At 59.1% G+C, this 13,531-nt stretch overlaps 3 protein-coding genes across 6 annotated transcripts in view; 2 read left to right on the top strand and 1 right to left on the bottom strand.

Moving 5' to 3' along the window:
• The window catches only part of LOC102036349 (deoxyribodipyrimidine photo-lyase-like), a 3,721-nt gene extending 3,540 nt beyond the window's left edge, over positions 1 to 181 (bottom strand). The window contains exon 1 of the mRNA XM_005419108.2: positions 172 to 181. Within this exon, the coding sequence (XP_005419165.1) occupies positions 172 to 181 (10 nt within the window). The remainder of the gene's footprint in view (positions 1 to 171) is intronic.
• On the top strand, positions 98 to 6,654 carry LOC115947691 (mucin-5AC-like). 4 transcript variants are annotated; one of them, XM_031055520.1, is made up of 6 exons: positions 98 to 341; positions 1,487 to 2,266; positions 4,843 to 5,226; positions 5,439 to 5,558; positions 5,843 to 5,928; positions 6,146 to 6,654. In XM_031055520.1, the coding sequence occupies exons 1-6, from the start codon at positions 275 to 277 to the stop codon at positions 6,218 to 6,220; spliced, it is 1,512 nt and encodes a 503-aa protein (XP_030911380.1). In that variant the 5' UTR covers positions 98 to 274; the 3' UTR covers positions 6,221 to 6,654. The 4 variants fall into 4 exon arrangements, with proteins under 4 accessions (XP_030911380.1, XP_030911379.1, XP_030911382.1 ...); XM_031055519.1 differs by having other exon boundaries at positions 5,837 to 5,928; XM_031055522.1 differs by lacking the exon at positions 5,439 to 5,558.
• A 6,174-nt stretch (positions 6,655 to 12,828) lies between these two features.
• The window catches only part of LOC102036016 (mucin-4-like), a 9,942-nt gene continuing 9,239 nt past the window's right edge, over positions 12,829 to 13,531 (top strand). The window contains exon 1 of the mRNA XM_031055422.1: positions 12,829 to 13,267. Coding sequence (XP_030911282.1) covers positions 12,829 to 13,267 — 439 coding nt within the window. The remainder of the gene's footprint in view (positions 13,268 to 13,531) is intronic.

The following is a 13,531-nucleotide window of genomic DNA, read 5'->3' as shown; positions in this document are numbered from 1 at the left end:
TGTCCCGAGGGGCGCGGCTCCGCCACCGGCACCGCCCCCCGCACACGGGCGCAGGTGCTGCTCCCATGGCCCCGGCGCGCCCAGGGCGCTGCACCTGTCCCGGGAGGGGTGTCCGTGCCCGCTGGTGCCTCCCCTCCGTCCGCCCGGGAACAAGGAAGCAGCTCCAACTACCTCCAGCCATCACTCGGCAGCGTAGTTCCCTGCTGGCACCTTCCCCACGCCCTGCGTCCTCGGGTCCCTCACCTTGCAAGGCCTTGGGGCGCTGCCTTTGGACATGACTCGGGGCACGGCAGGGCTGCCCCTGCTGCTGCTGAGCCTCGCTGTGCTGGATCTCTCACTGGGTAAGGGCTGAGCGGTGTGTGGAGATATCCATGGGGTGGGGGGTGAGTGAGGAGTGTCGTTCTCCAGGGTGGTGGGTGGCCCTGGGGTGACTGCCCACAGAGGTGAAACACTTTGGGTGCTGTTTGCTCTCCAGCATCCCTGTCCTAGTGAGCAAACAGGGCAGTGCTTTATAGAACACAAGCAACAAGCTCTATTTCTTTTGCCTCTGATGTGGGTCTCCATCTAGGGAGAGAAGACCTTAGGCTCAGCTGGACCCCTTGCTGAGCCTTGGTCCTTGCTGGGTTCATTGCCTTCGCTACAACCTGCCCAGTAGGCCCTGCCCAGATGGCAACCTCCCTGGGAGGTACGAGGCCTGGAGACCTTCAAATGCCATCCCAACATTTGCACTTCACGCAAAGTAAGAGCAGTCTTGAGTGGAGCACTGGGAATAAACCTGCAGCTTGTACCTCCTGAGAGCCTTGAACCACAGCTGTAGATCCCCTCCTGTTGCACCACTCAACCCCCTCCCAGAGCTTTTGTGGGTTGCCAGAGGTCTCTCATGGACATGCCCTGAGCTGCACGCTGGATTTGCTCCTTTGTGGGGCTAGTTCCACAAAGCATTCCCCCCTGCCATTATTTACACCCACTGCTATCAGTTCCTGACTATCTGCAGCACAGAGGGTTTGTTTAAACTGCTGCTGCTGCACTTCCAGACCGTCTCACGGTCACCAGTTCCTGCTTGGCTCTTCCTGCCAGACGGGTTTGTCTGACATCCTGCAGGGATGGGTGAAGATGGTGGAATGGGTCTTAGGACTGGTGCCCAGAGGAGTTTCTGCCCTGAAACCAGCAATGGCCATGGCTTGTTCCTGCTTTGTCAGGCTGGGATTTATGTGGTCTGCCTGGCTGATTGTCACGTTGCTGTTCAGGGAATCCACGTGCTTGATCCATGCAGGACAGGGAATCCCCACTCCTGATGATCCATGGCTGATGCAAGACTTGGGCAGTTCATGGTGGCAGTAATATTGCACCATGCCCAGCACAGCTGTGGTCCCAGCCTTTCACTGCCAGCCCTTGTGTGCTGTCTCCCACCTCTTTGCAGGGACCACTGTCAAAGACATGACAAACCCTACACCCCTGACTCTCCCTACCTCCTTGACACCCACAGAGACCACAGCACCACTGTCCAACACCAGCTCAAGCACTGCAGCCACCTTCCCTTCCTCTCATCCTGCAACCTCCATCCCAGAGATGCCAATGGATGCCTTCACATCCAGTGCTTCTACAGCTCAGCAGAGCAGCCTGGCAGCCTCCAACATCACCACACCACAGGCAAGGGGCAGCAGAGCTGACAGCACTCCTGTGTCACCTGCGCTGGCACCCAGCACCAGCACACCCCCAGCAGGGCTGGAAACCATCACCAGCACAACCTCAGCAGGGCTGGAAACCATCACCAGCACAACCTCAGCAGGGCTGGCACCCACCACCAGCAGCCCCCAAACAGGGCTGGGACCCAGCACCACCCCAGCAGGGCTGGGACCCAGCACCACCAGCACACCAACTCCAACCTCCATGACACCCAGCTGTGACAAGAGTACCAGTGTCACGTCTGTGGGGACCAGCACAGCCCTGGCTGCCAGCTCATTTGGAGTTGACATGAGCATGCTGCCTCCCTCCACCTCTGCTGTTCTCTCCTCCACTGGGGTGGGCACCACGCTTGGCACCAGCCCCCACCAAGAGCCAGCCATGACCACACTGCTTGGCAGCACATCCCCAGGGACCAGCACCACCTCTTCTTCCACCACCCCAGAAGTGACAGACACTTCAGATGGGCCCTTGACGACCCCATCAGACACCATGACCTCCCTTGTTACCACCACAGAGGTTCCTGGGACCACCCCTGGTACTTCCACCCCAACAGAACCAGAGACCCCCAGTGACACTGCAGGTGAGTGCAGCTGCAGGGCACCTGGAGGGCAGGATCAGAGTGGCAAATCCCCACAGGATCTCCCATCTTTCTCAGCCAAGGAGTTGGCTTCTTCCCCCAGGGGCCACCTGGTCTCCAGGCTCTGCAGGCCAGTGGCTGGGTGCCAGGGTGGGGACCTGTGCTGTGGTGTGACAGTACTGCCGTGTGGCTGTGCCCCCAGCACTGAGCCTGTGTGTACACACCCCCTATGTGGACAATCTATGTACCCTGTACCCCAAGGAGTGTGATGTACCCCTGCAGTCCCCCAGGCAGCTGTCCCCTGGCAGTGCAGCTTTCTGGGCACCTGTGTCCTGTCAATGTGGCTGTGTCCTGGTGGCTGTTTGGAGGAACCTTTATGCTGGGACTGCAGATGTACCCTGGTGACAGCCCACCCCGTGCACCTCATCCAGGACAGGGACACTGTACCCAGCCCCAGTACCCCTGGCCATGCACATACTCCTGGTGCCCCTGTACCCCAGCAGAGCCTCTGTATCCTCGCAGAGTACCTGCAGCACGCTGGCCCTGTGCCTGTGCAGTGAGAGCACCTCATCAGAGTGCCAGCACCCTGGTGGTGGCCTCTGTGTGCCTGTGCCCTGGCAGTGCCCCCATGCAGCTGTTCAGCACAGGGTGGCCATGCCCTGACAACCCTCCAGCATGCCTGCCTGCCTGTGGAATGCCATACCTGGCCCGGGGCCTGCTCTTGTCCCTGACCCCAGGAGGAGGAAGCAGCCCCAGCAGTGCTCCTGGGCCGTGCTGTGACACGGGGAAGTGATGCCTGCACAGACAGCCCAGGGGACAAACCCTCAGCCTGGGGCCCGCCCTTCCTGAGCTGAGCGTGCCTGTTCCCTGGCCAGCTCCTCGGCTCAGGCAGAGCTGGCTGTTGTCTCCTGAGGGCGTTGGTGCTGGGAGCCACCACCAAACATCACCCCCGTGGCGGAGTGCGGGGTTCCGGGCAGCCTGGAGCATTCCTGGGCTTTTTTCCGTTGTCACCCTCCCCACAGCAGGCAGAGGACAGCCACAGGAGCCAGGTCTGTAGTAGTGGTGGCCTTGGTGGCCTGTCCTGCCCACTTTTTGTGGCTGTTCTGGGTCCGGCCGTGCAGTTGATGTTTGCTGGGCATTGCACCAGTCCCTGGAGTGTCCGTGCCAGGTGGAACCTGCTGCCTCGCTGCCAGCACCTGGAGGGTAAAAGGACCCAGCTGGATGCTCCTCCTCTGCTGGGTGAAGGAGACCTGGAAACCCCAGTGCTGGGGCTGTGGGGAGCACTCAGAGCAGTGCCTGTGGGGGCTTGTCAGCTCCTGCTCACCTGGACATGGCTGGGCAGAGAGGAGGGCTGGCCCTGCCCCTGCTCTGCCCCCTGCTGCTGCTGCTGCTGCTGAGCCTCACCTGCCTCTCCGTGCTGCACCTGGCTCTGGGTAAGGGCTGAGTGGGCTGCAATGCTCTCTGCAGGGTGGGTGGTGAGCGGGGAGCATCATTCCCCAGCGTGGAGGGGTGGCACCTCTGGGGTGCAGGGGGGTGGGATGCTGTGGGGGCTGTTTCCTGCTCCTTAAATGGGAAGCAGAGGTGGACTTGCTGCTTCTCCCTTTGTGAGGATGAGGCCCTTCTGTGCAGATGCTCACCTGGCAAGGCCTAGGGTCAGACCTTTGCCCTTCTCTGTATTTTTATTTAACTAGCTGCTGTGTGCAGAGAGGGCCTGGCTGCCAGGAGCTTTGGAAGTTTCTGGCTGGCTTGGCTGAATGCAGATAGCAGCTTGTGTTTCGGTTTCCCATCCTCATGCAAGCAGAGCCCCAGAGTCACTGGGTTTGTGCTGGGATCACTGGGGAATCCAGTCTGGTCTCCCAAAGCCACCACCTCACAGACACCCCTTGACAAAGGTCCAGGCAGCCAGGCCTGTCCTGCCTGTCCTTTGGAGAGGGTTACAGATCCCTGGGCTTTTCTGGGGACAGCACACTGCTCTGGTGCAGTACACAGTGGAAGAGAGGACAGCCCTCCTGTGCCCCACCCCCTGCCTCCCAGAGCTTTTGTGGGTCACAGCACGTCTGCTCATCCTGAGCTGCGAGCTGGGATCTGTTCCTTTGTGGGGCTGCTTCCCCCCTGCCATTATTTACACCCACTGCTATCAGTTCCTGACTATCTGCAGCACAGAGGGTTTGTTTAAACTGCTGCTGCTGCACTTCCAGACCGTCTCACGGTCACCAGTTCCTGCTTGGCTCTTCCTGCCAGACGGGTTTGTCTGACATCCTGCAGGGATGGGTGAAGATGGTGGAATGGGTCTTAGGACTGGTGCCCAGAGGAGTTTCTGCCCTGAAACCAGCAATGGCCATGGCTTGTTCCTGCTTTGTCAGGCTGGGATTTATGTGGTCAGCCTGGCTGATACCCATTGAAGAGATCTGTGTGTTTGATCCATGCAGGACAGTGAGCTCCCCTGCCAATGCTCCATGGCTGATGTGCAGCTCTGAGTTCCTGGGGGAGCTCACTGTGGTGGTGATGCTGCACCATGCCCAGCACAGCCATGGACCCAGCCCTTCACCACCAACCCTCATTGTCCCAACTCTTTGCAGAGACCACTGCCCTGGGTGTGACAGCAACTGTGTCCCCAGCTCTCCCTACCTCCTCAACACCCATGGAGAGCTCAACGCTGCTGCCTACCACTGACTCCACCACCACAGCCACCCTCCTTTCCTCCAACCCTGAAACAGAAGCCTCCACCCCAGAGGAGTACAGCACATCCACAGAGACTGGCAGCACCTCACCTCCCACTGTGCTTCCTCCCACCACAACTACAGAGGATTCATCTGAATCTACAGAAGAGACCTTGGCAACCCTGGCAGACACCACAGCCAGCCCTGTTATCAGCACATCAGACCCCATGAGAACTCCCTCTTCAAGCTACCCAGACAGGACCACTCCTGACATCTTCCCCTCAACTGTGGAGTCGACTCCAGGTACCCTGACAGTGTCTGGGACCCCCTGTGCAGCTGGGTGGGTTCAGCTGGGGGGCACCTGAAGGCAGGGGCGTGGTCAGGGTGACAAATCCCCATAGGAATTTCATGTACTTGGGTGGCTTCACACAGGTGGCTTCACCTAGGCCTGTCCCCAGCTGCAGGAGCATCCTGTACCCCTGCAGACAGCACTAACCTATCATTGCTTTGCCCAGGCACTGAGCCCTCTTCCCCTGCCACCAGCTCAGCCCAGACCTCAGAGGCTGCTACCCTCAGCACCCCTGCAGCACTGCCAACGCTGCTGCCAGCCTGCCCCTCTGGCTCACCCAACACCAGTAAGTGCAGTGCCCGTGGGCAGCATCGGTGCTTGGGGCCATGCAGGGAGCCCTGGAGCCCCACTGCTCTTGCTGTGCTCTCAGTGTGGGGGTGCTGGTGCTTTGGGGTACATGGGTTTGCTCTACAGTGAGAGGCTTGTTCTGGCAGTGTGGTGTGTCCATGACACAATTCACCTGGGAGGATGTTCCATGTCTGTGCCAGCAAACCTGGGGAGACACCCCAGGTCCTCTGGCAGAGCCCAGGGTTCAAGGGCAATAACCAGAGTCCTGTTTTTAAGCCCCAGGTGCAACTCACCTCTTTCTGTCGCTGAGGCTAAGCACCCCTCTGGACCTGGGGAACACCACGGTGCAGGAGCTGCTGTTGTCCAAGGTGAGGTGTGCAGGAGGAGATCCTGCATCTGCCACCTGTGGCTCACTCAATCAGGGAGGGGAATGGCTGCATCTTGCATTGAATGTCATCCAGAGCCCTTTCAGATGAAGGGGAAGTCCTCCTCTGGCTGCCATAGTCCAGGGTCAGGCCCTTTCTCTGTGGGGACAGAGGGTAGGGAGATCTCTGGCCCAGTCTGATGGCTGTTCTTTCCCCCCAGCTCCGTGAGGACCTGCAGACAGCATTCCCCTGCGCTGGCCTGTCACTGGCGTGGCGAGGGAAGAGGAGGACTTGACTGCTGCCCCTCACCTGGACTGCCAAGCCACCTGCTCCCAGCTCCTCACTCCACGGTGGTGCAGGCCCCTGGGGAACCCCATACAGCTCCTCTTGAACCTGGGGCTTCCTGTCCTTCACTCTGTACCCCCAGTCCCCTCCTGCCCCTTCCCACAGCCTGTCTGAAGAGCCTGAGCCCTCCCACCACCCTGCTCCAGACCTGGTTCCCCCTCCAGCTCTGCTGGGGGGCTGGGAGAAGGGAACCCCATGGGACTGGGCTTTTACATCTGGGACTGAGCTGCCTCAGCCATCAAAGCCACCCTGGGGACAGGAATGAGAGGAAGGAGACCTGAAGCCCTCAGTACTGCTGTGCCCGAGGCTCACCTGTGGTATTGCTGACAGAGGAGAACACCCATGCCGGGCAGTAAATAGAAATTCCATGTTTTCTGTGTTGAAGTGGTGACTTCTTTATTTTCCAAGTTGTCTTTCCCAGTTTTCAGCTATTGGAGGTACTGGTGAGGAAACTGAGTCCCCAGAGCTTTGTGTGGGGAGGCAGGCTCAGTGCTGTCCCCTCCCACCAGGGGCTGCTGCAGACATTCCCAAGGATGGCTCGGCACCCTGGCAGATGGTGGTCTCTGCTTTGGAGCTCTCTGCCCCAAAACGCCCCACAGCTGCAGGGCAGCACTGTGGGGCTGTGGAAATCCCGTGGGCTGTGCTCCTTCCCTGTTTTTTCCAGTCCCCAGCTAAGGAGACTGCTGTAACATCTGACCCCCTGCAGCAAAGTCATTTATTAACTGATTAATTAGCCAGATAAAATCCAACTGAAGCAATTATTAGCCTTAGCAAGCCACCTCTCCTGGAGATTGAAAACTGAAATAATTAGCAAAATAGCCCTGTTGCGTGTCAGGGGTTGTTTTTGGCTGATCCCTGCTCCTCAGTGGCAGCTCTCACGGCACAGGGAGGGCTGGGAGGGGGCCTGTGGGGCTGTGGGATTCCTAACCTGGGGACTTCTCTCAGGCTGCCTGGATTGTCAGCTGGCTGGGAAGGAGCCAGCAGCTGGACAGGATGGGGAGAGACACCGTGGGATCACCCAGCTGCCTGCCAGTTCACAGGGCCTGGGAGAGACTGGCCTGGGGCTGGAGGCTGTGCCCAGGAGGCAGCTTGTCAGGATGCTCCCATTTGGGGTGCCCCTTGCATCCAGGGTGGCCCCTTTGCTCTTTAGGATGCTGCCTGGCTTTTGTGGGCTCGTTGGGCCTGTTGAGACTGAGAGAGGTCCCTTGGCAGCTGGGCAAGGAGCTGGGGAGCAGGGCAAAGCCTGTTGGAAGGAGTCTCCATGCTGGCTGCCTGGTGGGGTGCTGGGAAAGAAATCCTTGTGGTCTGCCTACGCCTTGGAGCCGGGCCAGGAGTCCTCCCACGGCGCGTCCCACTGGGCTGTTTGCTCCGGCTGTTGAATCCATAACTTCAGACCCCAGGACATGGCCGGGTGCCAAGGCCGGGGTAATGGAGCCAAACTGCGTCACAAAGGGAGGAAAAGGTCCTGAAGTGCTGGGATGAAAAGGTGACCAGGGTACTCACTGTTCCCTGCTGGCACAGCCGCCTTGCACCGCTGTTGTGGTTGGGGGCCATGGGGGCAGGAGATGCTCTGGTCCCCTCTGCCACCAGCCTGGATGGGAAAAGAGGGGCACAGAGGGAGGATGTGGCTCCCTTGGTGTGGTGTTCCTGCCCAGGCAGTGGTGGCACAGAGCTCTGACAAGCTCCTGACACTGCCCATGCTCTCTGTGCCTGCTGTCCTTGAGGTGCCACCCTCACCCCATGGCTGCTGGCCTGCCACAGACTGCGGACCAGAGGGGCTTGGGAGGCTGGATCCAAGTCCTGCTGCTTTCCCAGTCCACACCAGAGTTCTCAGCCTCTTTGCTGTGATACACTCCCATCTCTCAGCATTGTCCAAAGGAACAAATCTCATGCCCAACATGATGTCACCTTTGGAGGACCTGGCAGCATCATGGGGCATGTCTCAGGACCCTTGTGACTCAGGTGTCCCTTCCAATGTCCCCCTTCCCTTCACCCCTGATGATGGCTATAGCCCAGCTCCCACTCTTGGCAGGAGAGTGTTGCAACACACCCAGCGTGCCAAGTCATCCAGAACCCGTGGGGTTGATGGATAACCTGGTTTCTCCCATTGCCACCCCTAAGCCCTCTCCCAATGCCCTTGCCAGGAGGCTGGAGGGGAGCCAGCAGGAGATGCTGTGTTCTCCACAGGACTGGAACAACCAGCCCATTAATTCCAGGGAAGCTGATAAGGCACTGTGCTGGGCCATGCTCTGCCATGCTGCATGGTGCAGAGCCCCTGGCCGCTGGGATTCACGGAATTGCCCCCTGGCTACAGGCTCCTGAAGGGCTCCAGTGCCCACATGATGCTTTGGTCTTCGGTAACAGGGGATTAATGACTTTTACAGGAACCAGGCTTTTCCAGGACCTCGGTTTCAGACACAGCAAAAAGATCAATAAGAAGCCCCTTCCCAGAGTGGTGCTGTCCTCAAGATGAGGCATCCCTTGGTGGCTCTGGGCTTTCTTGGGAGGGTGTGCCAATGCCTGAGCAGAGGGATGAGTTTTGTTTGTCAGCCCTGTGACTCTGCTGGGAGATGGGCATTTCTGGGGGACAGCTTGGGCAGCAGTAGCAGGCACAAGGGTCTCCAGGCAGTGCTGGCCTCTGTGGAGCACAGACAGGAGCTTGCAGGCAGGCTGGGGCCAGCCCTTGCTTCAGCTGAGTTGTTTTCCTCTATGCTGAGCAGCATGTTTGCAACAATCCCTGTGGTTCCCACCACATTTTGCACCTCAAACACCATCTGGAGCAACACTCCCCAGAGTCAGCATGTATTCCCTGTTGGGGTTGCTCTCCAAAGTGATCCAGCATTGTCAGCACGGGCAGGAGCCACTCTCCCACGGCAGGTTTACATCTCAAATCCTCCACCAGCCCTGGTGTGCTCACTGCTCAGGTGGGCCCTGGTGGGTCAGTCACCCCCAGACCTGCAGTGCTGCTTGCTGTCCCCCCAGCCTCACACCGCGGTGGCATTTGGGTGGGCGGGTGTTTGGTTCCAGGCGAGCGGCGCTCCCGGTTTATGGTCTGTGGCCGGTTCCCCGTGCCGGGGGTGCTGCGGGGGTTTCACAGGACGGGTTTGCTGAGCCGTGACTTGGCCTCCCCCGGCGTTTCCCCATCCGCAGTGCCCGCTGCTGGCTCCGGGTGTCACTTGAGTGCTGCCTGCCCGACTCCAGAGGGACACTGTGTACCGCCTAACACCCCTCATAACACTTTGCCGGAGTTGCCTGGGGCATTTCTGGTTAAGAAGTGTTTAATTGACTACAAAACCGTGTAGTGGTGGGAGTTTGCATAATGCTGTTCACAGGGGAGCTGGCAGCAGTTTTCAAGGGGGCGTGCAGGAACTGCTGCTCCAGGAGGAGGAGGGGGGTGAGACATAGGGGTGAAGTGACTCAGGGGGTCCCCACAGCAGGGAAGGGGGTCTGGGTCTGTTTCTTTTCCTGCTCCATCCTCTGGGGATGCTGGTCCAACCTTGCAGAGAAGCTGCCCTGGACCATTTACCCCCTCCCAGCACCCCAGCACTGCTGTGCCCAGCCTGAGGTGCAGGTTTCAAACTCCACTGGGGTGTGCTGGGGCTCTGAAGAGGGATCCCCAGGGCTCCCAGTTGCAGCTGAGCACTGTGGAGCTCAACTGACACCCCAGGGCCTCGCCCCAACCATGCTTCTCCCTGCTTTATAACCTGCCTCTGCTCCAGGGGAGTCAAGAGGAAACCTGTGTCCTGCCTTGCTCTGGGCTGAGACATGGCTCAGCTGGTGATTTTAGTGTCCATGGTGTCCTCACAGGCATGGTGACACCAGCTGGCACTGCCTTGTCACCACACACACTGCTCTGTGTCCCCATACCCTGTGTGTGGAGGAGGTGCTGTGGGGTCTGTGGGGTGACTGCCATGGGGAACAGGCTGTGTGGGATCAGTGGGGTGACTGCCATGGCACTGTTGGCAGTGCCACACACGGCTCTGGGCTCAGCTTCACCTTCTGGTGCTGGCAGCCCAGGGAGCTGCACCAGGCTGAGCCTGGGGAAAGGTGGGTCCCTACAGGGTGGGCTTTGGGTACACCCAGCCCATGGCCCAGCTGAGCAGGGCATCCAGCCCTTGGGCAGGGGAGGGCTCCACCGGAAGGGAAGGGTGACAGGGACATTGGAGGGAAGGGACCGGGGGCGGGAGAGGACGTCCCCAACCTGCCTCCTCCTGCCATCCCTATAAATGGGAGGGAGCAGGAGCACCTGTGGGACTCCAGCTCTGCAGGAGAGGCAGGGAGGGACGGAGGGAGCTGCTCCCTGCTGCTCTCTCCTCCCTTTGAGCTTCCTGGTGCTCTGCCTGTGTGGAGGCCTGAGGCATGGGGACCAGGGCATGGACGCTCTCCACCCTGCTGGGATGCTGCGCATGGATTCTGCACGGTATGTCCTACATTCTTCTGCTAGCCCATGTGCTCCCTGAGCCCTGCCAGGGTGCAGCAGGTATTCTGTGAGATGCTTTCCACTCCTGGCTGTACTGGAAACTCCTCTTACAACCAGTCCTTGCAAGGCATTGCAGCCAAAGAGCTGGAAAAGCATTTTACAGGGCAGGCATCACCCCGAGGGGCTGCCTGCAGGTGTGGAGCCGTGGGAGAGATGAGAGCCCAGCCCCGAAGCCTGCAGGCAGCTGTGTGCCCCTCAGCAAAGGAGCCAAGGGAAGCCAGCTGGCAGAGCAGGACCCAGGGATGCTCCCATCCCTCCCACATGCCAGGGAAGAGCAAATGCTGGTGCTCCATGCTGGGGCCCCTCTTGCACAAACTTCTCATGAATGGGTGTGTGGGGTAGATGGCATTTCCTGGTCCACATTGAAGAATTAAGATAAAACTATGATTTACCAGGGCAAGTGGGCTGAACTAAACTGGGGTGACTTTGACTGATGTACTTTGTTTTCCCTGAGATGGGGACAGAAGCTGCTGAGCTCCTTTGGCTGAGGAGGCTGCTACAAAGAGCCTTTTCCAGCCAGGGAAGATGACACCGAACAGCCTGCCAGGAAAGGGAATGTGGGTCTAGCAGAGGATGGACCCCTGGAGGACTGGTCTGGCAGAGGAGCTGACATTCATTAATGACCCTGCACAAGCTATTTGGGAGCCAACGAGCTGAGCCTGTGGTGAGGCTGGAGGCACCTCTGCTGCAGGGAGATCTGGTTGCCTGTCAGGGGGAACCTGATGAACTGGAGCACCGGGATTGGGAACAGGCTGGGGCTGTCAGGCTGTGGCAAAGCCCTGCTGCATCTTGCCATTGGGGTGCCCTTCGTCTCCCCTAATTGGAGCTCCCTAAAGCCAAGTGTCAGCAGATCCACCCGGCTCCTCACGGAGCCAGCGGCAGCAGCTTGGTCGCCCCAGAGCCTGTGTCCCTGTCCTGAAAATGAGACCGTGTGAAACGTCACCCATGGGTGCCAGTAGGTTCTGGGAGACACATCTGTGGTGTGGGCAGGTGTCTCCTCCTTCCAGCAGAGCTCCTGGATGTGGGCTAGGATTTTGGCAGTAGGAGAAGAGAGGAGAGAATTGTAAGAAGGGCTTGGTCTTGGGAGTTAGCAAATATTTCCTCCATGGGCGGGGACCCCCTGATACCTTCACTCAGCTGGAGGCAAGAGGGATGGGGGCAGGAGCAGGCAGGTGCCCAGCCCAGGAGAGTTTTATTGAACCTGCTTGAAGTGCAGCAGGTCAGAATCCATCTGCAGTCAAGGAAGGCGTCCCTAAGCCTTGGCTTTTCTGTCTGACAAAGGGCTTTATGTAAAGTTATTTAAATGTCCCTCAGACACTCAAAAGGTGAAAAAACACAGAACCCCCCAGGCTCTGCAGAAGCGACTGTGCTCGGAGCTGTCCCTGCAGTGATGGAAAGAGGTCTGAGGGCTGCCCTGGGGTGGCAGAGCTCCACAGACACCCCCAGGGCTATCAACCAGACTTACTGGGCTCCAGCTCTAGCCAGTGGCCAGGCATCCCAGTGCCATCCCCAGCATGACTGACTGGGTTTCCTCCGTGCTTGCACCAGTGTCTCCCTCTGAGCTGCCATGAGCTGTGTCCAGCCTCAGCTGCCAGCTGCTGATGCTGAGGATGCAATGTGCAGTGCTGTACCCAAGGCAGCCCAGACTGCACTGCTTGGCTTTGAAATCAGGGCCCTGTAGGGCTGTGGGACAGGATAGAAGGGGTTTAAGAAATGGTGGGAGCTTTGTGATTCTCACAGAGAGGTGTCTGAGGCTGGCAGGCTGCCAGCTCCAGCTCCCACTGTAACACTCCACTGTGTGCTTCTCTGCAGGGCTTGGGGCTGTTACTGCTGTCCCCGTCACCACCGATGGGTCCTTTACTGTGGGGACAGCTTTCCCCATGACAACAGAGGAAGAGTGGCCCCATACCACAGAGAGGAGTGCCACAGCAACTGATGCTGAGACCTTCCCTCCCTGGACTGAGATGGACCCAGAGGTGGTAACGAGCGAATACAACCCTTCAGTGTCAGCTTTGGGGAATGAAACCACGGCTCTGAACACGACTCAGAGTAATGAGGGAAATTCAGCTGCTCCCAATATGGCCACAACTGCTGCTGCCATCACTGCTCAGCACCCTGCTGTCACCCCAGAAGCAGCGCAAGATGAACCAGAGGTCCATCGTGATGTCCCTCTAAGGACCACCCCTGTCCTTGAGCATGTGAAGGAGGACATCACTACTGACACATCAGACCTCAGTACTGGCACTGCATCCCTCCAGAGCACCCCTCCCCTGGCAGTCACCTGGGCGCCACAGCCAACTGCTGGTGTCACTGTGCTGCTGGGCCAGGGGCTGACCACAGCCCAGGGAGCAGTGCAGGAAGGTGTGATCCTGCCTGAAGACATTCAAAGTGAAACCAGTGCCAACTCCTCGGGCTCCAGTCCTGACGCTGGGGAGCTGCTTCCGACCCAGCAGGATGGAGCAGTGGGTGGGGCTGAGGGCATTAACCCAGAGCCAGCAGGAGAAACGGCCCCAGCTGGTGAGGAAAGTCCCTCGGCTTCAGAATCTGGAGATCCAGGAGATGCGATAAATGGTGAACTCAGCACACCCAGCTCATCCCACCTACCTGCAGAGAGCCCAGTGATGTCAGGAACAGTGGAAAACCCTGGGAAGTCCTCCCTCCTCCCTGGCCAGGCAGTGAGCCCGGACACTTCGCTGACACCATCCAATGGTGGGGATGGGGATGGGGATGGGGATGGGCAGGGAGTTCCCGGGATGCCGTCAGACGCTCCTGGTTCAGCCG

Source organism: Geospiza fortis, unplaced genomic scaffold (assembly GCF_000277835.1).
Source record: "Geospiza fortis unplaced genomic scaffold, GeoFor_1.0 scaffold172, whole genome shotgun sequence".
Lineage (NCBI taxonomy): Eukaryota > Metazoa > Chordata > Aves > Passeriformes > Thraupidae > Geospiza > Geospiza fortis.
Note: the sequence above shows the minus strand (reverse complement) of the source record. Positions and strands in the feature narration are given on the sequence as shown.